Below are 16,524 nucleotides of genomic sequence, written 5' to 3'. Positions count from 1 at the left end.
CAAGGTTCAATAAATTAAATATTAAAGTTTTCACAAATAAAGGATAACTTTTCCAAAAAATTATTATTTTTTAGAAAATTTCTTGTTAGTTTGTTTATATATAACTGTATAACAGTAGAAAAGTAAAAGGAAATATTTTTATACTTTGCCTTTATTAATAAACTTTATACAGAGCATTGGAACAATCCAGTTATGCTAATTAAATCCAGATTCTCCTAAAATAATTCTGTGTAAAAATATAAAAAAAGATTATAGGTTCTTCTGTAGCTAGGGCTTATATCTGTTATGTTGACTCTCCATATTTTGACTTGTAATATCTATAATTACTTTCTGCTGTGCTTGTAATGCATTGTGATACTTACCACGCGCCTGTGCAAAGTGTTGCTTATTGTTCATTTCTCTTAAATCAAAATATAGACCTGTAAAATCCCTTTATTGGGTGGCATTTCTATTAGTTTATAGACATGTTGAATATATGAACATTGCATTTTTTTGTGATTAAAACTGGTCATCTTAAGATAGTTACTCTTAACTTATCAAATGTTACCTCTGCATTTAAGTTGTCAGCAAGGCTTTCAAGAAACTGGCTCTCAATTGGGTTCTGCTGAGTAAGCAGAGTCAGGTAATGGCTGAGTTTATCATGTGTTGTAATAATGATGCCTTCTCCAAATTTGTCAAACTGAGGCCGTCCAGCTCGACCAAATATCTGCATGACATCTAAAATTCCAAGGTCAACAAAGGAGCCTCTTTTTGCAGCATATATTTGTGTTCCCTGGTTGAGGAAAAGTTAATAAAAATTACCATAAACACATACGAATATAATCCTGATGAGCTGAATACTGAAATTAGGCAAATATAGCATGATCTCAAAAGTGTACCTTAACTAATCCTTTCATAATCTGCGATATATTTAAATCTGTACTATAAAAAAAACGGATTCTGACTGGAGAGAATCAGTTTAACAAGATATAAATAACATTTCAAGTCAATCAGACCCCCCTAAATCACAACAAAGATCTTGCTATTCATGCATTTTTACAGGTTTGTTTTAAGACACATTCACTTGCAGAGCAGGATAAGCACTTACCTTAATAATAACAGCATGAGCAGGAAGATTGACACCCCAGGCTAATGTGGCTGTACAAACTAGGACTTTGATATGTCCATGAGAAAACAAGTTCTCAACCAAACTTCTGTCTTGCCGTAGCATTCCTGCATGATGAATACTAAATCCATCTGGAAACAATTCACGTAACTGCTTGTTTCTGGACCTTTGTACCTACAATGGGCAAAGGAAACATATTAATTCACTTAGAACTACAGTACAGGAAGCACCATACTTAAAAAGGATTTGAATTATCACCATTTCAAGAAGAAGAAGAAGAAGAAGAAGAAAAGACTACTCAGTAATATAATGAACCATATAAAAATGAACCCTTTCCACTAATGGGGAAATTTAAGTACATACAAACACCTGTTTATATACTGTAAGTGAATCAAATTGCTTCCCATAATTACTTGCAAAAGAATTCACTTACTTGGGACCCAGAGAAGCCAGATGAGCATTATATTACAGTGGCTTCATTTAAGCTGATGGCCCAGATTTACCGATTCACAGTATGAAAAGCTATTTGAAAGCCTGAATTTCTCTTTCCTTTTTAACATAATCTTGCTCTATTGGCAAGAATGATTGTTACTTTCCTGCTATTAGAAGCATACCAACTGAGAATCTTTACATTTATCTGTGGATTTCTAGAGCACCCAACACTACAGTTTTTCAGAACTATATACTGTATTATAACTAATTTATTCTATGTTTAGTTGTGGCAAATGTCAATTTCTGCTTTATCATTAGATATATTAGTCCCAGTTCTGCTGTCTCGTACGCATCGCATGTCTACCAAGAGCCCATAGAGAAGCACAGTGGGTAAAGCAGAGCAGAATTTGGATCATTATGTTGGCATGTTGCGAAACACACACAATCAGTCTCTGCAAGCGAAAGGAGTGCAATTATGAAGGGGGAAGAGGAAAACAAATACTTAATTAAAGCAATTCAGATCATCTACTTTTTTCCAGAGTTGTTAATTTTGGGTTCTGAGAACTTGTGGGGAAAAATGTTGGGGCTAATGAGACACTGAAAGGGTGACAAAGCTTCTCAATACCTGAGCTTTACTGTCTCAATAGTTGTTATTTATTCATTTGAAGGGAACCAAACTAAGCTTCAAATTGGTGAAGTGTTCACGAGGATTTTTATGTAAGTCAGTAGAAAAATCACATTATGTTATTTAACTTATCTGCTGCATTGCTCAAGAATGAATAAATATGAAACTGAGAATGAATAAATATGAAGCAATGCATTTCATGGGAACTATTCTTTGAAAGTTAGAAAAGGAAAACCAAATATTTTATAAAATACACAAATGAGAAAAAGGGGCATTGTACGTAGCAAATCAACCTCCAAAAAATAAAATCTCTTCATCTGCCTGTCTTCTTAATGCAGGCAAAATGTGAATTTGCTTCATTGTCAAAGTTGAGAATACTAGAACCAAGGAACTTCCGATTTGATTTAAAATACAGTGAATCTCAGTGCTAAAGAGTTTACAATGTATGGTAATTAACTTCTGTTTGAAAAAATGTAACCTCTCTGCATGTTAGATTATACAGTATGACAACCACTGAAAGCACAAACCACAAGTATCAATTCAAAATAAAATTTCACTTCCTTAATATTATGCACTGTATTTAGCTTGTACCGCTCACTGCATGTAAGTAAATGAGGTTATTGTACTTTTGGATTAAAAGAGTTGTCTCATAAAATATTGCTTAAGTATCACATAGTCGAATGCCAAAAATATTTACTGTATTACCATAATTATTTAGCCAAAGGAAGACCATTTAATTATCCATTGTTATAAAAGTTTAAGGCTAAGGTTAAAAACTAGAGACTAGCCTGAGTTGCAAAATTCAAATCCTGATCTAAATCCCCACAGACCAGAGGAGAGAAATCCAGGATTTTGGCTGAGTTCCATCTAGGGTTGCTACCTGTCTCTTTCTTAGCACCTCAGAGGTAGCAACCCTAATTCCATCTCTAGTCAAAACCTGAGAGATTGTTGTAACCATAATGAACAAGAGCAGCTGTTGATATTAAAACAGTTGCCCAACCAGTTTCAGAAAAATCATTGTCCAGCTACACTGAAAGAAGGATAGGAGACACTTGATATGGATTTAATCAGTCCGCAACTTTATTATTAGATGTTTGGGACTACCCAGCAGATAAAAAATGTAGTGCAGGCAAATCCATGTTCATTCAAATAACTATCTGGGGCTTCCACCTGCCCCACTTCATTTTCCATCCAGGTCCCCCAGCCAGCCCATGGCTGGGACCTTACCATCCACCCTCTTCTTCCTCGTAGGAGAGGTAAGATGGGCTATAAGTAAGGGGGAGTTGCTCCCTGCCATACCAATCATAGGAGCCCCTCCCCATTCCATTCCTTTAACCAGCACCTCCCTTTTAAGTCCTTTACCAGGCCATTTATCCAGTCATTGGATGCCTTCTCTATGAAGTACCTGCACTGAATATCTGCCCAAAACTTACAAAATGAGTTGCGACATAACAACTAACCCCCTTTCCTCCTCACCATAGTAAGCACTCCCTCAAACCAGCTGTAGGGAAGGCAAAAAAACCCCCCACTCCACCTAAATGAATACAGTGGTGAGGGAAAATACTTTCCTAATCGCCCTAAAAAGGAGTGACTAGTGCAAAGCCCACAGCAGGTCCAATCCAATCTGATATTTGCTATCTTGAGGGGAGGGAGGATGGGTGCTGCCTTGGAGAAAGGGATTTTAATGCCCAAACCTGCCCCTTTTAAAGTCTTCTGCACTTATGTTCCCAGTGGATGAGTCATGTCGCCCACGCTGACCCCCAGCTTCTGGCCTCCTGCCTTCCCTCACCAGTAAAGCAGCAGCAGCTTCTGACCTCCTGCAACAGCTTCAGACCTCCTGGTCCCCTCACCCATAAAGCACTGCTACCCTTCCTCTGGCGAGCCTGGACAACATCTCCCCCACTTCAGGTGTGATGCAATCAAATTGGGAAAATAATCTATTAATAAGAAAGACCAGGTGCTGACATGCAGTTCTTTTAGATTTGATTAAGAGAAGAGGGAGGCTCTTAATGGAGACCAAAGGAGGAGCATGGGAAGTGTGTGTTTGTGAGGAAAGACAAAAATTAAGAGAAAAGGTTTATTCATTCAAGAATTCCAAATAGGTGAGCATTCTTGAGTATTTTATAATATATTTAAATATTTATTTGCACCCAAAATATACCAAAAACCTTAAAATAAAATTCTTGAAGAATACTGGCTCTCTTAAACACAATATTTTTAACAGGTATTTAAGAGATTAACTGTATTTTACTGCAAGATTATCAATAGTATGCTACAGAGTTCACAGTACACATTTGCTATTGTGAAAAATAATAATGATGGCTAGACTCAGACTCTCAACGGCAGTGAAAAAATTAAATGATATGTATAGCACTGGTGGTTTTGTAACTACCAATGCAAAGAGTTCTGTTGTACATAAAAGAATCAAATCAAACAAGTGGTGTTAAAAACAACAACTGCGAACAGGCATCAAAGAGAAAAAACACACGTAATATGCAAAAATATCCAGTAGCTGTAACATATGCAAAATCTCTGTTTGAAAGATTGCACATTGCTCTATCAAGGCCACAGAGATTCTTAAATATAAACAGCTAAAAGAAACAAGCAGAGCCAAACAGAATGAAAATGTGCCAGTCATTAAATGAGTGATACAACTGAATTATCACTTTTGTTTCTGGGACTTTAATGATTCCTATTAGCTTTTACAAAATAAAACCACCATTTAAAAAAAAAAAAAAAAACTCCCAACCAAACAAGAAAACATGCTGGGGACACTGACTGATCTGAACTTCCAACTTGTTGAGGTCCTGATAATTAACACAGGCATAGTAAAAATAATATGAAATTCACCAGAATAAAGATAAATTTTCTGCCCCTTAGCGATAGCCAGCTTCTAAAAAAAAATATGCACAAAATTTTTTTTAAAAGTTGGCAAGTATGGTTCAAGTGGAACATGCTCAGCACATCCAAAGACGCACTCAGAAGCTCAGATGATTAGTATTAGGCTTTGCAGAGTTCTACAGAAAGGTTCTAACATGATTTGAAAACAGTATCAATTGGAACATATTACTAATACATAAATGAAATCATGCTCCAGTTCATGGTGGCCTTCTTTTGATTTTAGTTTGCAATCTGAATTTCACTTTTCCACAATATTCAAACTTCATTTAAAGGTAACTGCTTTCATCTAGTCACTTTAGCTTCTGGTTTTTGATTACTATTGAACTATTACACACAGAAATTCAGTATTTCCCCATTTTAAGGTCATGGTCACGTTTAATAAAAAAAATGCTAGAGATCAAGTGAGTAGCTGAATTCTACATTTAATCCCTATGAATTACACACTTTAGAGTAAGAAAAATCATGCATATCTCAAGTTGTCATTTTCAAAGGGAAACTAAGTGGGTAGATTATTAAATTATCCTATGGAAGATTATTTTGCCAGAAGCTGGGAATAAGTGACAGGGAATTGATCACTTGATGATTACCTGTTCTGTTAATTCCCTCTGGGGTACCTGGCATTGGCCACTGTCGGAAGACAGGATGCTGGGCTAGATGGACCTTTGGTATGGCCGTTCTTATGTTCTTAGCCAGTGTGTAGTTTTTAAAGACAGCACCTTTGCAGACAAACCTAAGCACCATCTCCATTAATTATAGCACTGTTCCCCGATTTACTTTATTCCAGAAGCAACAAAACCAGTGATTAATATATATGAAAAGTGAAGCTGTAAAACATGAAATGATGTGTTACCTACATCTTCTTGGTTTTTATCATGGTTTTAAAGAGTTTATGTTACAATTTATCTGAAAGGTTAAGTGTTTCAAGGTGGATGGCGAAGAACCTTATTACAAGGTCTGTTTCCAGTGTCCTAATTAAAATTGATTTTTCACCCCCATTGCTCAACTAGCTGCAAATTTATGACCTTTTGCTTCATGTGTGTCTGCATCAATAAGAGTATGTACTAAATAAATAAAAGATAGAAGATATTAAATAAACTTCACAGCTAAGATAGCCATGGCAATGTCTATATTTCTCCTTTCAGAGTCTTGAATTTCATGATGCTCTCTATGGGGTGCATTAAAAATGGCAGTGTTACAAACAGTACAGTGAGTGGTCTACAGTGACTCAGAGAAAAATGTGCCACTTAATTTTAATGAGAAGTGAGGCATACAAAATGAAAAAAGATTTATTCATGCATTGGTGTCTTTCAACTACAGAGATAAAAAGCATAACATGACAGACTTCCCTACCTTCTCCTTTCATCTGATAGTACAGAGATATCATTCATGGAAAAATACAAACTAACTGCTTTTTGTTTGAACAAACAATGTTATATGAAGTATAAAGAGCAGAATGAAAATGTAACAACAGGCTTATGGTTATATTTTCTTACTTTAGCACCTTTTTCACTTGGATGTTCAAACAGAGCTTGATAAAAAGAAGCATAGGCCAACCTATTAAGAATTAAAAGTGAAATGACATAAAACAATGATTTCTACAATCTTCCTTCTCTAGACTGGTTCAGGACAGGCTGGGTACATCACCATTGGCTTGTCTTAACTCTGTGATGACTGATCTTTTTGGCGAAGACAAGGTTAGTTTGGAATTGTTTGCAGCTAAGTCAGGTCAAGGATTTTGGTGTCACTTTGAATTTTGGTGTCTTTCCTACAGAAAGCCATGTTTCTGATTGACATGTAAGTATTTTCTTCCAGCTACATAAATGGCATTGGCTACTCCCCTACTTATCTCATAGTTACCTTGCTACAGCAAAACTTTGTCCCTGAGACCACAAGGCTAAATTATTGTAATTTCCTCCTTGTGGGGTTCACAACAGGGCATCAGTTTTAGCTTTCTCAGAGAGCAGCATCATATTTCTTCACTGGTTTGAGCAACTGTGAGCAATTTAAGTCCACCCTTCTCATTCTCTACTTCACTCTTCATTAGCTGAAAGACCTTAGCAGTTTTGGCCACTTAAGCTTCACCCTGATGCATATTTGTGTTCATATACCATCAGACTTTTTGAACCAATTACAAAATATAATTAAAAACTTCTAAACAAACCAAACACCAAAACAAGCTAATCCTGCTGCAGACTCCAATAAAGGAAGTTTAATATGCTATTAGTAGTAGATTTAATAAGTGTGAATGCTACCATCATCTGTATCCTTCTTAACATATCCCTTGAAATTGAAGTGCTGGCTGCAAATTCAGTATCTTTAAAATAATTATGTAATAACTTTTCTAAATATGTGTGAATAGTAACTCTTAAGCCCTCTGAGATTTCTACTTTTAGCTATATAGCTATGACACTATACAACAGAGGAAAGGGACAGAGAGCCATTCAGGAAGGAGAGAGCAACACAGAAAGACTGAATGGAAGAGATGCGGAAAAAGGACAGGGAAGAAGACAGCCAATGGTCTCATTCCTGCTCTCACTAGAGCAAATGAGACTGGATGCAAAGTAAGGAAAAAAACCTGACCCACATATGAGGATTCAACATCTACCAGATGATGCAGTTTCTCTCTTTCAGGATGCTTGTTTAGTGAAACTTATAAAGGCCTCAATTATCATTAGAAATTACAGCTTCCCCACTTTACTGAGGTTATAGCCAGTAGGAAGGTTATTTTCTAAAAGAGATATTTTAAGTCCATAGATTTCAAAGACTCAGAAGAGAGGTGCCTCTGTTAATGAACTCAGTACAAGCCAAACTCTAAGATGAAGTACTATATTCAATTTACAGCCTGATTTCAATTTCCTAATTCCTTTTAAGACAGCTCGGGCAGTATGCTTGCATGGTAAGCTATGGTTGGAAGCAGAAAATGATAAATGAAGATCACTCTAAGGGTACTGCTTTCTCAGGAGTTTCTTTAAAGAGTGTAAAATTGGAGAGAGTGTTCATACAACCAGACATAGAAAATTCTGATCTTTGACTAATTTGGAATAACAAATATAGAAATACAATGATGGAAAACCACAATGAAAATGTGGAATAGCTCGCAGGTAAAAGAGGCTAAGTCACATTTTATAGCTTGGATTAACACCCTTCCATATTATTGCTAGTGACTTTGCAAAATATGTAATAATTTAATTTTCATCTCCAATGCGGCTGTGTTCTGGAGGTGGGAAGGGGGCAGAGAAACAGGAACTGAGTTGTCATAGGAGTTTCTTTAACTCTACTCCTGGGAGATTTTTGTGCGTGTCAGTATTGTTACAGGTATACTTGCTGACAGGTATTTTGAAATAAATTACCAAAATAATTGAAACTGGAGTGATTATGTAGTGTTATTTTGACAAATAAAATTTGCAGAATTTTAAAATATTGTGCACAGAATTTTTATTTTTTTGGTGCAGAATTCCCCCAGGAGTACTAATTGACACACAAATATTATTCATCCTGCATGAGAAAAACAGCCATGCAAGGTTACTTTATATAAATCAACAGACTGTAGGCCTTGTATAGTTTTAGACTGGTATAACTATGTATGACCATGACATATACTGGATGTTATCAAAGCTCTGACAGGCGTAAACAAAAAATAATTGTTTCCTTTTAGGGATATAAAATATGGGGATTAAATGTCTTTTGATTTTGGAATTTCACTTCAGGAAAAATTCTAAAAACAGATAAATACTAAATTTTATAGACGAAGCAGTGATTACAAAAGATAAACACAAGTAAATGAAATAAAAGTTGCATATGTTTCTAAGCTAAGGTGCCAACCAGAATTATTTTAGTGACTCACAGTAGGTGACATTAATATACTAACACAAACTATAATGAGGCAATAGGACATTCTAACCAGAACACCAAATACTCTGCCACAATCCTTCATCATTAAAGCCAATAGGATTTTTGCCACTGAATTTTATGAGTATATAACCAAGCCTCATGATAGTAATTCAAGGACACACATTAAAATTGAATAACATGTCAAATAAAAAGCCTTAATATAAAATTCCATTTTAGACTCATACCCACGAGTTCCTCTTCATATACTAATTAATATTATTTGAAGAATCAAGTAAAGCAAAGTAACTTGAAAAATTAAATTAGTTGCCCATATTTACAGAGAATGGTGCTCTGTGGGGGTATAATTTATACCTCCTTGCACAGGCTACTCCTCCTGACCCTCAGGGAAGATTTACCCTGAGGGAGGCCAAGAAGATGATGCTACTTTCTCCCAAGTTTTGTTCCTGGATGATGGGAGTTTTAATTCTCAATTTTGCTCCTCTAGCACAATGTAACTTTCTACAATAATGGTAAAGCTCTGTGCAAGAGACAATACCTTCTTGGAGGCCACCCAAGCCTACGGAATGAACTCCCCCTGATAATAAAGATCACAGGCCTCACCATCTTCTGCTCTAAGTGAAAGGTGTATTTATTTGTCCTTTCCTTCTCTAATAAACACGTGTGTACACATGCACAAATATATATCTAAAAACAAAACAAAACAAAAAACTCCACTGAACATACTTTTCCCCTCCTAGGGAGAGGATGAAAGAACAAACATATGACAGCTGCTAGGCACACTGCTTCATGTACTACTGGAAGGTGCATAGATACTAAAGCGATGAGCACTGTATAAGGTCCTATAAAAAACAGAAGAGAATAGAGGTACTGGGACTCCATAGGGCTCTGAGAGTGGAGGCTGTTTAGGAGGTGTACTAAATAAGTACAGCCCATTCTATTCCAATGATCTACACATGAATGACAACTGTGTTTAATTTATAAAGCTTGTATATTTCTTTGGAAATGCCAAAAAATAACTCAAACTCTTTGTTTCAAGCAAAAAATAAACAGAATTATACAAAAAATACTATGTTACTGCTACTCTAAGGCAGTATTTAAAAGAAGTTCCTCAACAATTCTTATTTCTGCAGGATGTCAGAATGTCTAGTGCTTAGGGCAAACCTTACTAGATGTGTAACTGTGTTGCTATGTGACATACTGCATATAGTCTCATCTGATAAAGTGAATTAATTATCAACTGTAGTGTGTGTGTGTGTGTAGGTATAAACAGATTCTAACATTTTTATAGTGCTGCAACTCTACTTTTAACAAAAATTCATTGTGTAAGAGAAAAATACATGTTCTATTAAAAGGAAATTTAGTGTTACAATTGTAATTGTTAATGCTGAATTGTATGTCAAAATGCAAATATGAACGATGCATTAAAGTGCAGCCTACGATATAAAATGCAAATACTGTACACATGATTTGGTATGACATAAGAAGAATCATAAAAGATATCCCAGGCATCCAGTTTCTGAGCTGGATAGAAATATTTCTTGGACTTGACACCTGTTGGATTCATTTTGATCACTAGTATTGCATTTCAACCACCAGCAATACCTTTAATACTTTGTTTACTTTTGCACCTTTTTCCCCGCACCAGAAATAGCAGGCTCTAGTTCACAGAGAAGTGGATGTTTATGGAAAGGAAATAAAGTGCTGCGGCGCTCACACTATAAAGTAGCACATTACTGGCAGACCAAGTGTAGACCAGTGAAATTTGTGGATTGTCAAGTACTGGGCCCAAAGTCAGTCTACATGGTGACATGATCCTTCTGCGCATATAAGGGAGCATTATATCTCCACATGCATTCATGCCCAGCAGTGAACGAAACACTGAATCAAGGATATTTACATTACTGCTCCTCCCCTCATGTAAAAGATATGTTTCAGGAATTATTTTGAGGGAAGTTGGACAGAAGCTTAGACCAGATGATCATAATGGTTCCTTCTGACCTTGGAATCTATGACTCTACCTTACACTGTTTGGATAGGAGGTTGGGGTCAGGATGTCACTTAGCATGAGGCAGCTGTGCTAGACCCGCTGCCAAAATGAAGAGGAATTCAACTGATTCAAGAAGGGGAAGAGGAACTCTTCAGTGGCACCTCTTGAGAGCTGACCAAACACTCCTTGCAGCTGGACTCAATTCAGATTTAGGGAATTTCCCCACCACTGATCTGGCCTGAAATAAGATATATGCCCTCCAGTTTTATATCCTGGAAGGAAACAAAATTACAGGTTTCTTACCTATTAACCCCACTTTCCTTAATTATTGTATTTAAAAGGAAAATCTTAAATCTCCAATATTTTAACTGGAGAGTTCTAGTATTATTTGGTTTATATTTAATATAGCCTGTAAGGTTTGGTTAGAAAATTCCAGAGACGGCACAATGACAAACAATTGTGCATAATTAATCTTGCCTTTGAAGGATGCTTTTCTATATCTGTAATTCTGTAAGCATTTTTCTTGTGAATATACATGATGCTCTCTTTTAAGGCTGATTTTTTTGGCACAGGGCATTTTCTTTTCTTGTGCAAATTATTTTTGTATTACATATTTAAACAGTGTTTGGTAAAAAATGCTGTCTCAATGTTTAATTCATAACCAGTATATAATCGGCTTGTCTGAAGTTTGTAAGCTTGATCCTTTTTTTCAAAATTCCCTATCAAAACTACGGAGCTCACTGTTATCAAGACATCATAATCCATACATTATGATTTTAAAAGGAGGTTAAACAGACACTTTAGTGATCAAATGAATTAATTTCAGATTTCTTTTCCAAATAGCACATAGAAATTATGGAAAACTAAGAAAGTGTCACATCTGGCTCAAGTACATGTTAGCCTCTGAATATTATCTTTATTTACCAGTACACACATTATGTGCTGATGGTTAGAGGAAAGCACAAGATGCCATACCATGAATTTAAATTATTTCAATCTTGCAATTATTTTAACAGCTTTGCCCCATAAAGATTAATAGGCTTACTTTTTCAAGAGAGACAAGGTGGATGATAATATCTTTTATTCAACCAACTTCTGTTGGTGAGAGAAGTTTGCGAGCTACACAGAGCTCTTCGTCAGCTGGGAAAGTTACTACCAGCATCACAGCTAATGGCAAGATGGAACAGATTGTTTAGCGTAAGTAGTTAGCACATCTAAGGGACCATTCCCAGGTAGACAGGTTTCAGAGGGGTATCCGTGTTAGTTTGTATCAGTAAAAACAATGAGGTGTCCTTGTGGCACCTTAGAGACTAACAAATTTAATTGGGCATAATCTTTCGTGGGCTATAAGCCACTTCATCAGATGCATAGAGTGGAAAATACCGTAAGCAGTGTGACAAAGTTCCTCCTCTGTCTTGGTGGGTTCTGCGCTTTCTGGTGGATTTGCTAGCCTCAGAGGTTTTCGGCAGTCCTTTTGTTAGTGGTACAAAACTGCCATTCACTCCGCTAACTTCATCACTGGCCAGCATGGGGAAAAGGAGGAGAACAATCCCCACAATCTCTGCTGGCCCACCTAATGGGTCGGGGGACAGGCCATAGACCTTCCCCTCTGGTGGGACCCACAGTCCAGATGAACTCCTATTATATCAAATAGGCAGTTGGGGGCATGGGGTAACCCAGACACGCCCTCTACTCCGGGTTCCAGCCCAGGGCCCTGTGGATTGCAGCTGTCTTTAGTGTCTCCTGTCACAGCTGCGTGACAGCAACAACTCTGGGCTACTTTCCCATGGCCTCCTCCCAAAACCTTCTTTGTCCTCACCACCGGATCTTCCTCCTGATGTCTGATAACACTTGTACTTCTCAGTCCTTCAGCAGTACGCCTACTCACTCTCAGCTTCTTGCATGCCTCTTGCTCCCAGCTCCTCCCACACCCCTCACTGACTACCGGGAGGTCTTTTTTAAACCAGGTGCCCTGATTAGCCTGCCAGTCTTGATGGATTCTAGCAGCTTCTTAATTGACCCGAGGTGTCTTAATTAGCCTGCCTCCCTTAACTGATTCTAGCAAGTTCCTGATTGTTCTGGAATCACCCCTGTTACTCTACCCAGGGAAAAGGGATCTGCTTAATCTGAGGTTAATATATCTGCCTTCTATCTCTCTCCTGTAGCCATCTGGCCTGATCCTGTCACAGTAGGTATAAATATACAGCACACGAAAAGATGGGAGTTGCCTTACCAAGCGGGAGGTCAATGCTAACGAGACCAATTCATTTAGCGTGGATGTGGCCCATTCCCAACAGTTGACAAGAAGGTGTGAGTATCAACAGAGGAAAAATTATTTTTGTAGTGACCCAGCCTCTTCCAGACTTTAATTAGGTCTAATTTGATTGTGTCAAGTTTGCAAATTAATTCCAGTTCTGCAGTTTCTCGTTGAAGTCTGTTTTGGAAGATTTTTTGTTGAAGAATGGCCAGTTTTAAGTCTGTTATTGACTGTCCAGGGAGATTGAAGTGCTCTCCTATTGGTTTTTGAATGTTACAATTCTTGATGTCTGATTTGTGTCCATTTATTCTTTTGCATAGAGACTGTCCGGTTTGGCCAATGTACATGGCAGAGGGGCATTGCTGGCACATGATGGCATACATCACATTGGTAGATGTGCAGGTGAACGAGCCCTTGATGGTGTGGCTGGGTCCTATGATGGTGTCCCTTGAACAGATATGTGGACAGAGTTGGCAACGGGCTTTGTTGTAGGGGTTGGTTCCTGGGTTAGTGTTTCTGTTGGGTGATGTGTAGTTGCTGGTGAGTATTTGCTTCAGGTTGGAGGGCTGTCTATAAGTGAGGACTGGCCTGTCTCCCAAGGTCTGGGAGAATGAGGGATTGTCCTTCAGATCCTTGATGATGCATTGGAGAGGTATCCGGTATAGGGTAGTGTTTATGTGACCTTTGCTTATTTGTACTGTAGTGTCCAGGAAGTGGATCTCTTGTGTGGACTGGTCCAAGTTGAGGTTGATGTTGGGGTGGAAATTGTTGAAATCCAGGTGGAATTCCTCAAGGGTCTCCTTCCCCTGGGTCCAGATGATGAAGATGTATTTTTCACTTCATGCATCTGATGAAGTGGGTTATAGCCCACAAAATCTTATGCCCAAATAAATTTGTTAGTCTCTAAGGTGCCACAAGGACTACTCGTTATTTTTATTCCAGGTAGAGTAACCTGTTAACACCTCTGTAGGCACAGGACAAAAAGCTAGGATAGTGGGTTACAGATTGTTGTAATAAGCCAAAAATCCAATGTCTCTCTTCAGTCCCTGTTAGTTTCTTGCAGAGTAATGAATTTAAGCTTCCAGGTTCGTCTTTTGAAAGTGTTGTGCATATAGCTTTTATGTGCTATCTTTGCTCAAAGAATATTTTTATCTTTAATCCCTTACTTCCAAATAATATACTTTTTGGGTGCAGTACATTTTCCCCAACAGGCTCTGCAGAATTCTATCATCTAAAACCAGTGTTGCAAGTAGAAATCATTTCTTGCCGGTGTTGCACTCATTGGAGGGACACAAGCGGAGGCACATGACCTCCCCATGTGACCCTCCATGTGACTCCTCCCTGCCCCCAACCCAGGGCCCGCACACTCTCCCAGTCCCCTCCGACATCCCCCTTTGTATATACAAACATCAACATGCTTAACTACTCACTTTCCCCCCACATATGTAGTATTCAGTCTGTTTATATGGAATATGGGAGTTGGGTGACGAGCCATTTCAGCATATGTATGACTTATTAAAAGACAAATTTTAAGTAGAACTGTATCCTAAACTGCTTTATGGTATTGTACCCAAATGTTGCATTTCAATGGGGGATTCAACTTCCTTTATAGGAACAGACTCTTGAAGCTCTTACCAGTCCACAAAAGTGGTCCATAGTCATGCAAATAGTCCCATTATCTTCAATGGGATTGATCAAATGATTAAGGGTTTTCAGGATTAGGTTCCAAGTTTGTAAATTATTCTGGATGAAACTGACAATGCCTGAGCTGTCAGATCAGAAGGAGCTTCATTCGAATAAAGGTGGGCAGATGTGTGAAAAGTTTTAGCTCCGTTGCTAAGATGAGGAACATATTTTCAGCAAAGTTCTTGGCAGATTCCCGAGGCCTGATGGTTTAAGGCCATCAGTGTCTGGCATTATAATCTTCACTTCTAGTTCTCTCACCCACAAAGCTGGAAAATGAGGCATTTGTTTTCTTAGTTTTGCTGCTCCAGTTCCAGTTAAAATGCATGTTAGACTAGTTTGGCTGCAAAGAAGAATACTATGTACAGTGGGGACAACACCCGATTCCTGTCAGGCTGTGGAACTGGGCTGACATCAGAATCCAAACATCCTCTGTCAGTGCAAGCAGAGGCATTCCTCTAGTGATTTGGACTTGATGTGATGCAATATGGATGTCATGGATAATTCAATGGGGGAGAAACAGAATAAAAAACACTGTTTAAACATCTTCCATCCCCCCGCCCCCTTGAGGACTCCTGACCAAGGTAACAGGACAATACATATGCTAACAAACAAACAAAATCTTTGTTTAAGTCTGTTAGCATATGTATTGTGCTTTTAAAGCCATACAAAGAATGAATGTCCTCCCTAGCCATGTTCTGCTCTTTTATGGAACAGAGCGCAGACCCACCCCACCCCCCCTCTGGAGGGGAGGGGGGCGCTAGCCCCAAGTCTTTCCAGTAACCCGTACCTGCTAAAAATCTCTTGCTGATGCTGCATACCAGTGGGTACCCCCCTACTTGCACACCTGTCTAAAACCAGAATCTGTGCTTCTATAATATCATGTCTGTTCAAAGGATTGTTGGGGGCACAGGGAAGCAAAAACTAAACCCTTAAAGTAATCAAAATTTCCCTTAAAATGACTATAACAGTGTAATAGAAGGCTTAGGGTAAATAATTTTAAGTTTTTGAAATCTCAGCTGATGCTTTGAATTTTTTTTGAATGGCTTCAATTTAAGTTAAAAAAATGGAAATAATTAACCAGAACAGAATGAAATACGGTAAAGTGCAACTTACAAATGTAGATTTTTTTTGTTACATAACCACTCAAAAACAAAACAACGTAAAACTTTAGAGCCTACAAATCCACTCAGTCCTACTTCTTCTTCAGCCAATCACTGAACAGAGATAATGCTGCCTGTTCTTATTTACAATGACACCTGAAAGTGAGAACAGACATTCACATGCCACTTTTGTAGACAGCATTGCAAGGTATTTACGTGCCACATATGCTAAACACTTGTATGACTCTTCATGCTTTGGCCACCATTCCAGATGACATGCTTCCATGTTGATGACACTCGTTAAAAAAATAATTCATTAATTAAACTTGTGACTGAACTCCTTGGAGGCGAATTGTATATCTTCTGCTCTGTGTTTACAGCATTCTGCCATATATTTCATGTTATAGCAATCTCGGATGATGACCCAGCATGTTGTTCGTTTGAAGAACACTTTCACTGCAGATTTGACAAAATGCAAATAAGGCACCAATGTGATATTTCTAAAGATAGCTCCAGCACTCGACCCAAAGTTTAAGAATCTGAAGTGCCTTCCAAAATCTGATTGGGACGGGATCTGGG

At 37.9% G+C, this 16,524-nt stretch overlaps 1 protein-coding gene across 2 annotated transcripts in view; it reads right to left on the bottom strand.

Moving 5' to 3' along the window:
* The window catches only part of ASCC3 (activating signal cointegrator 1 complex subunit 3), a 480,033-nt gene that overhangs the window by 147,761 nt on the left and 315,748 nt on the right, over positions 1-16,524 (bottom strand). For both annotated transcript variants that reach the window (XM_034765979.1, XM_034765980.1), the window contains 2 exons: positions 1,088-1,279; positions 548-772 (listed from right to left, as the gene is read on the bottom strand). In XM_034765979.1, coding sequence (XP_034621870.1) covers positions 548-772; positions 1,088-1,279 — 417 coding nt within the window. The remainder of the gene's footprint in view (positions 1-547; positions 773-1,087; positions 1,280-16,524) is intronic.

The sequence above is a fragment of the Trachemys scripta genome, chromosome 3, assembly GCF_013100865.1.
Source record: "Trachemys scripta elegans isolate TJP31775 chromosome 3, CAS_Tse_1.0, whole genome shotgun sequence".
In the NCBI taxonomy this organism is placed as follows: Eukaryota; Metazoa; Chordata; order Testudines; family Emydidae; genus Trachemys; species Trachemys scripta.
This window is presented reverse-complemented; position numbering and strand designations above follow the sequence as displayed.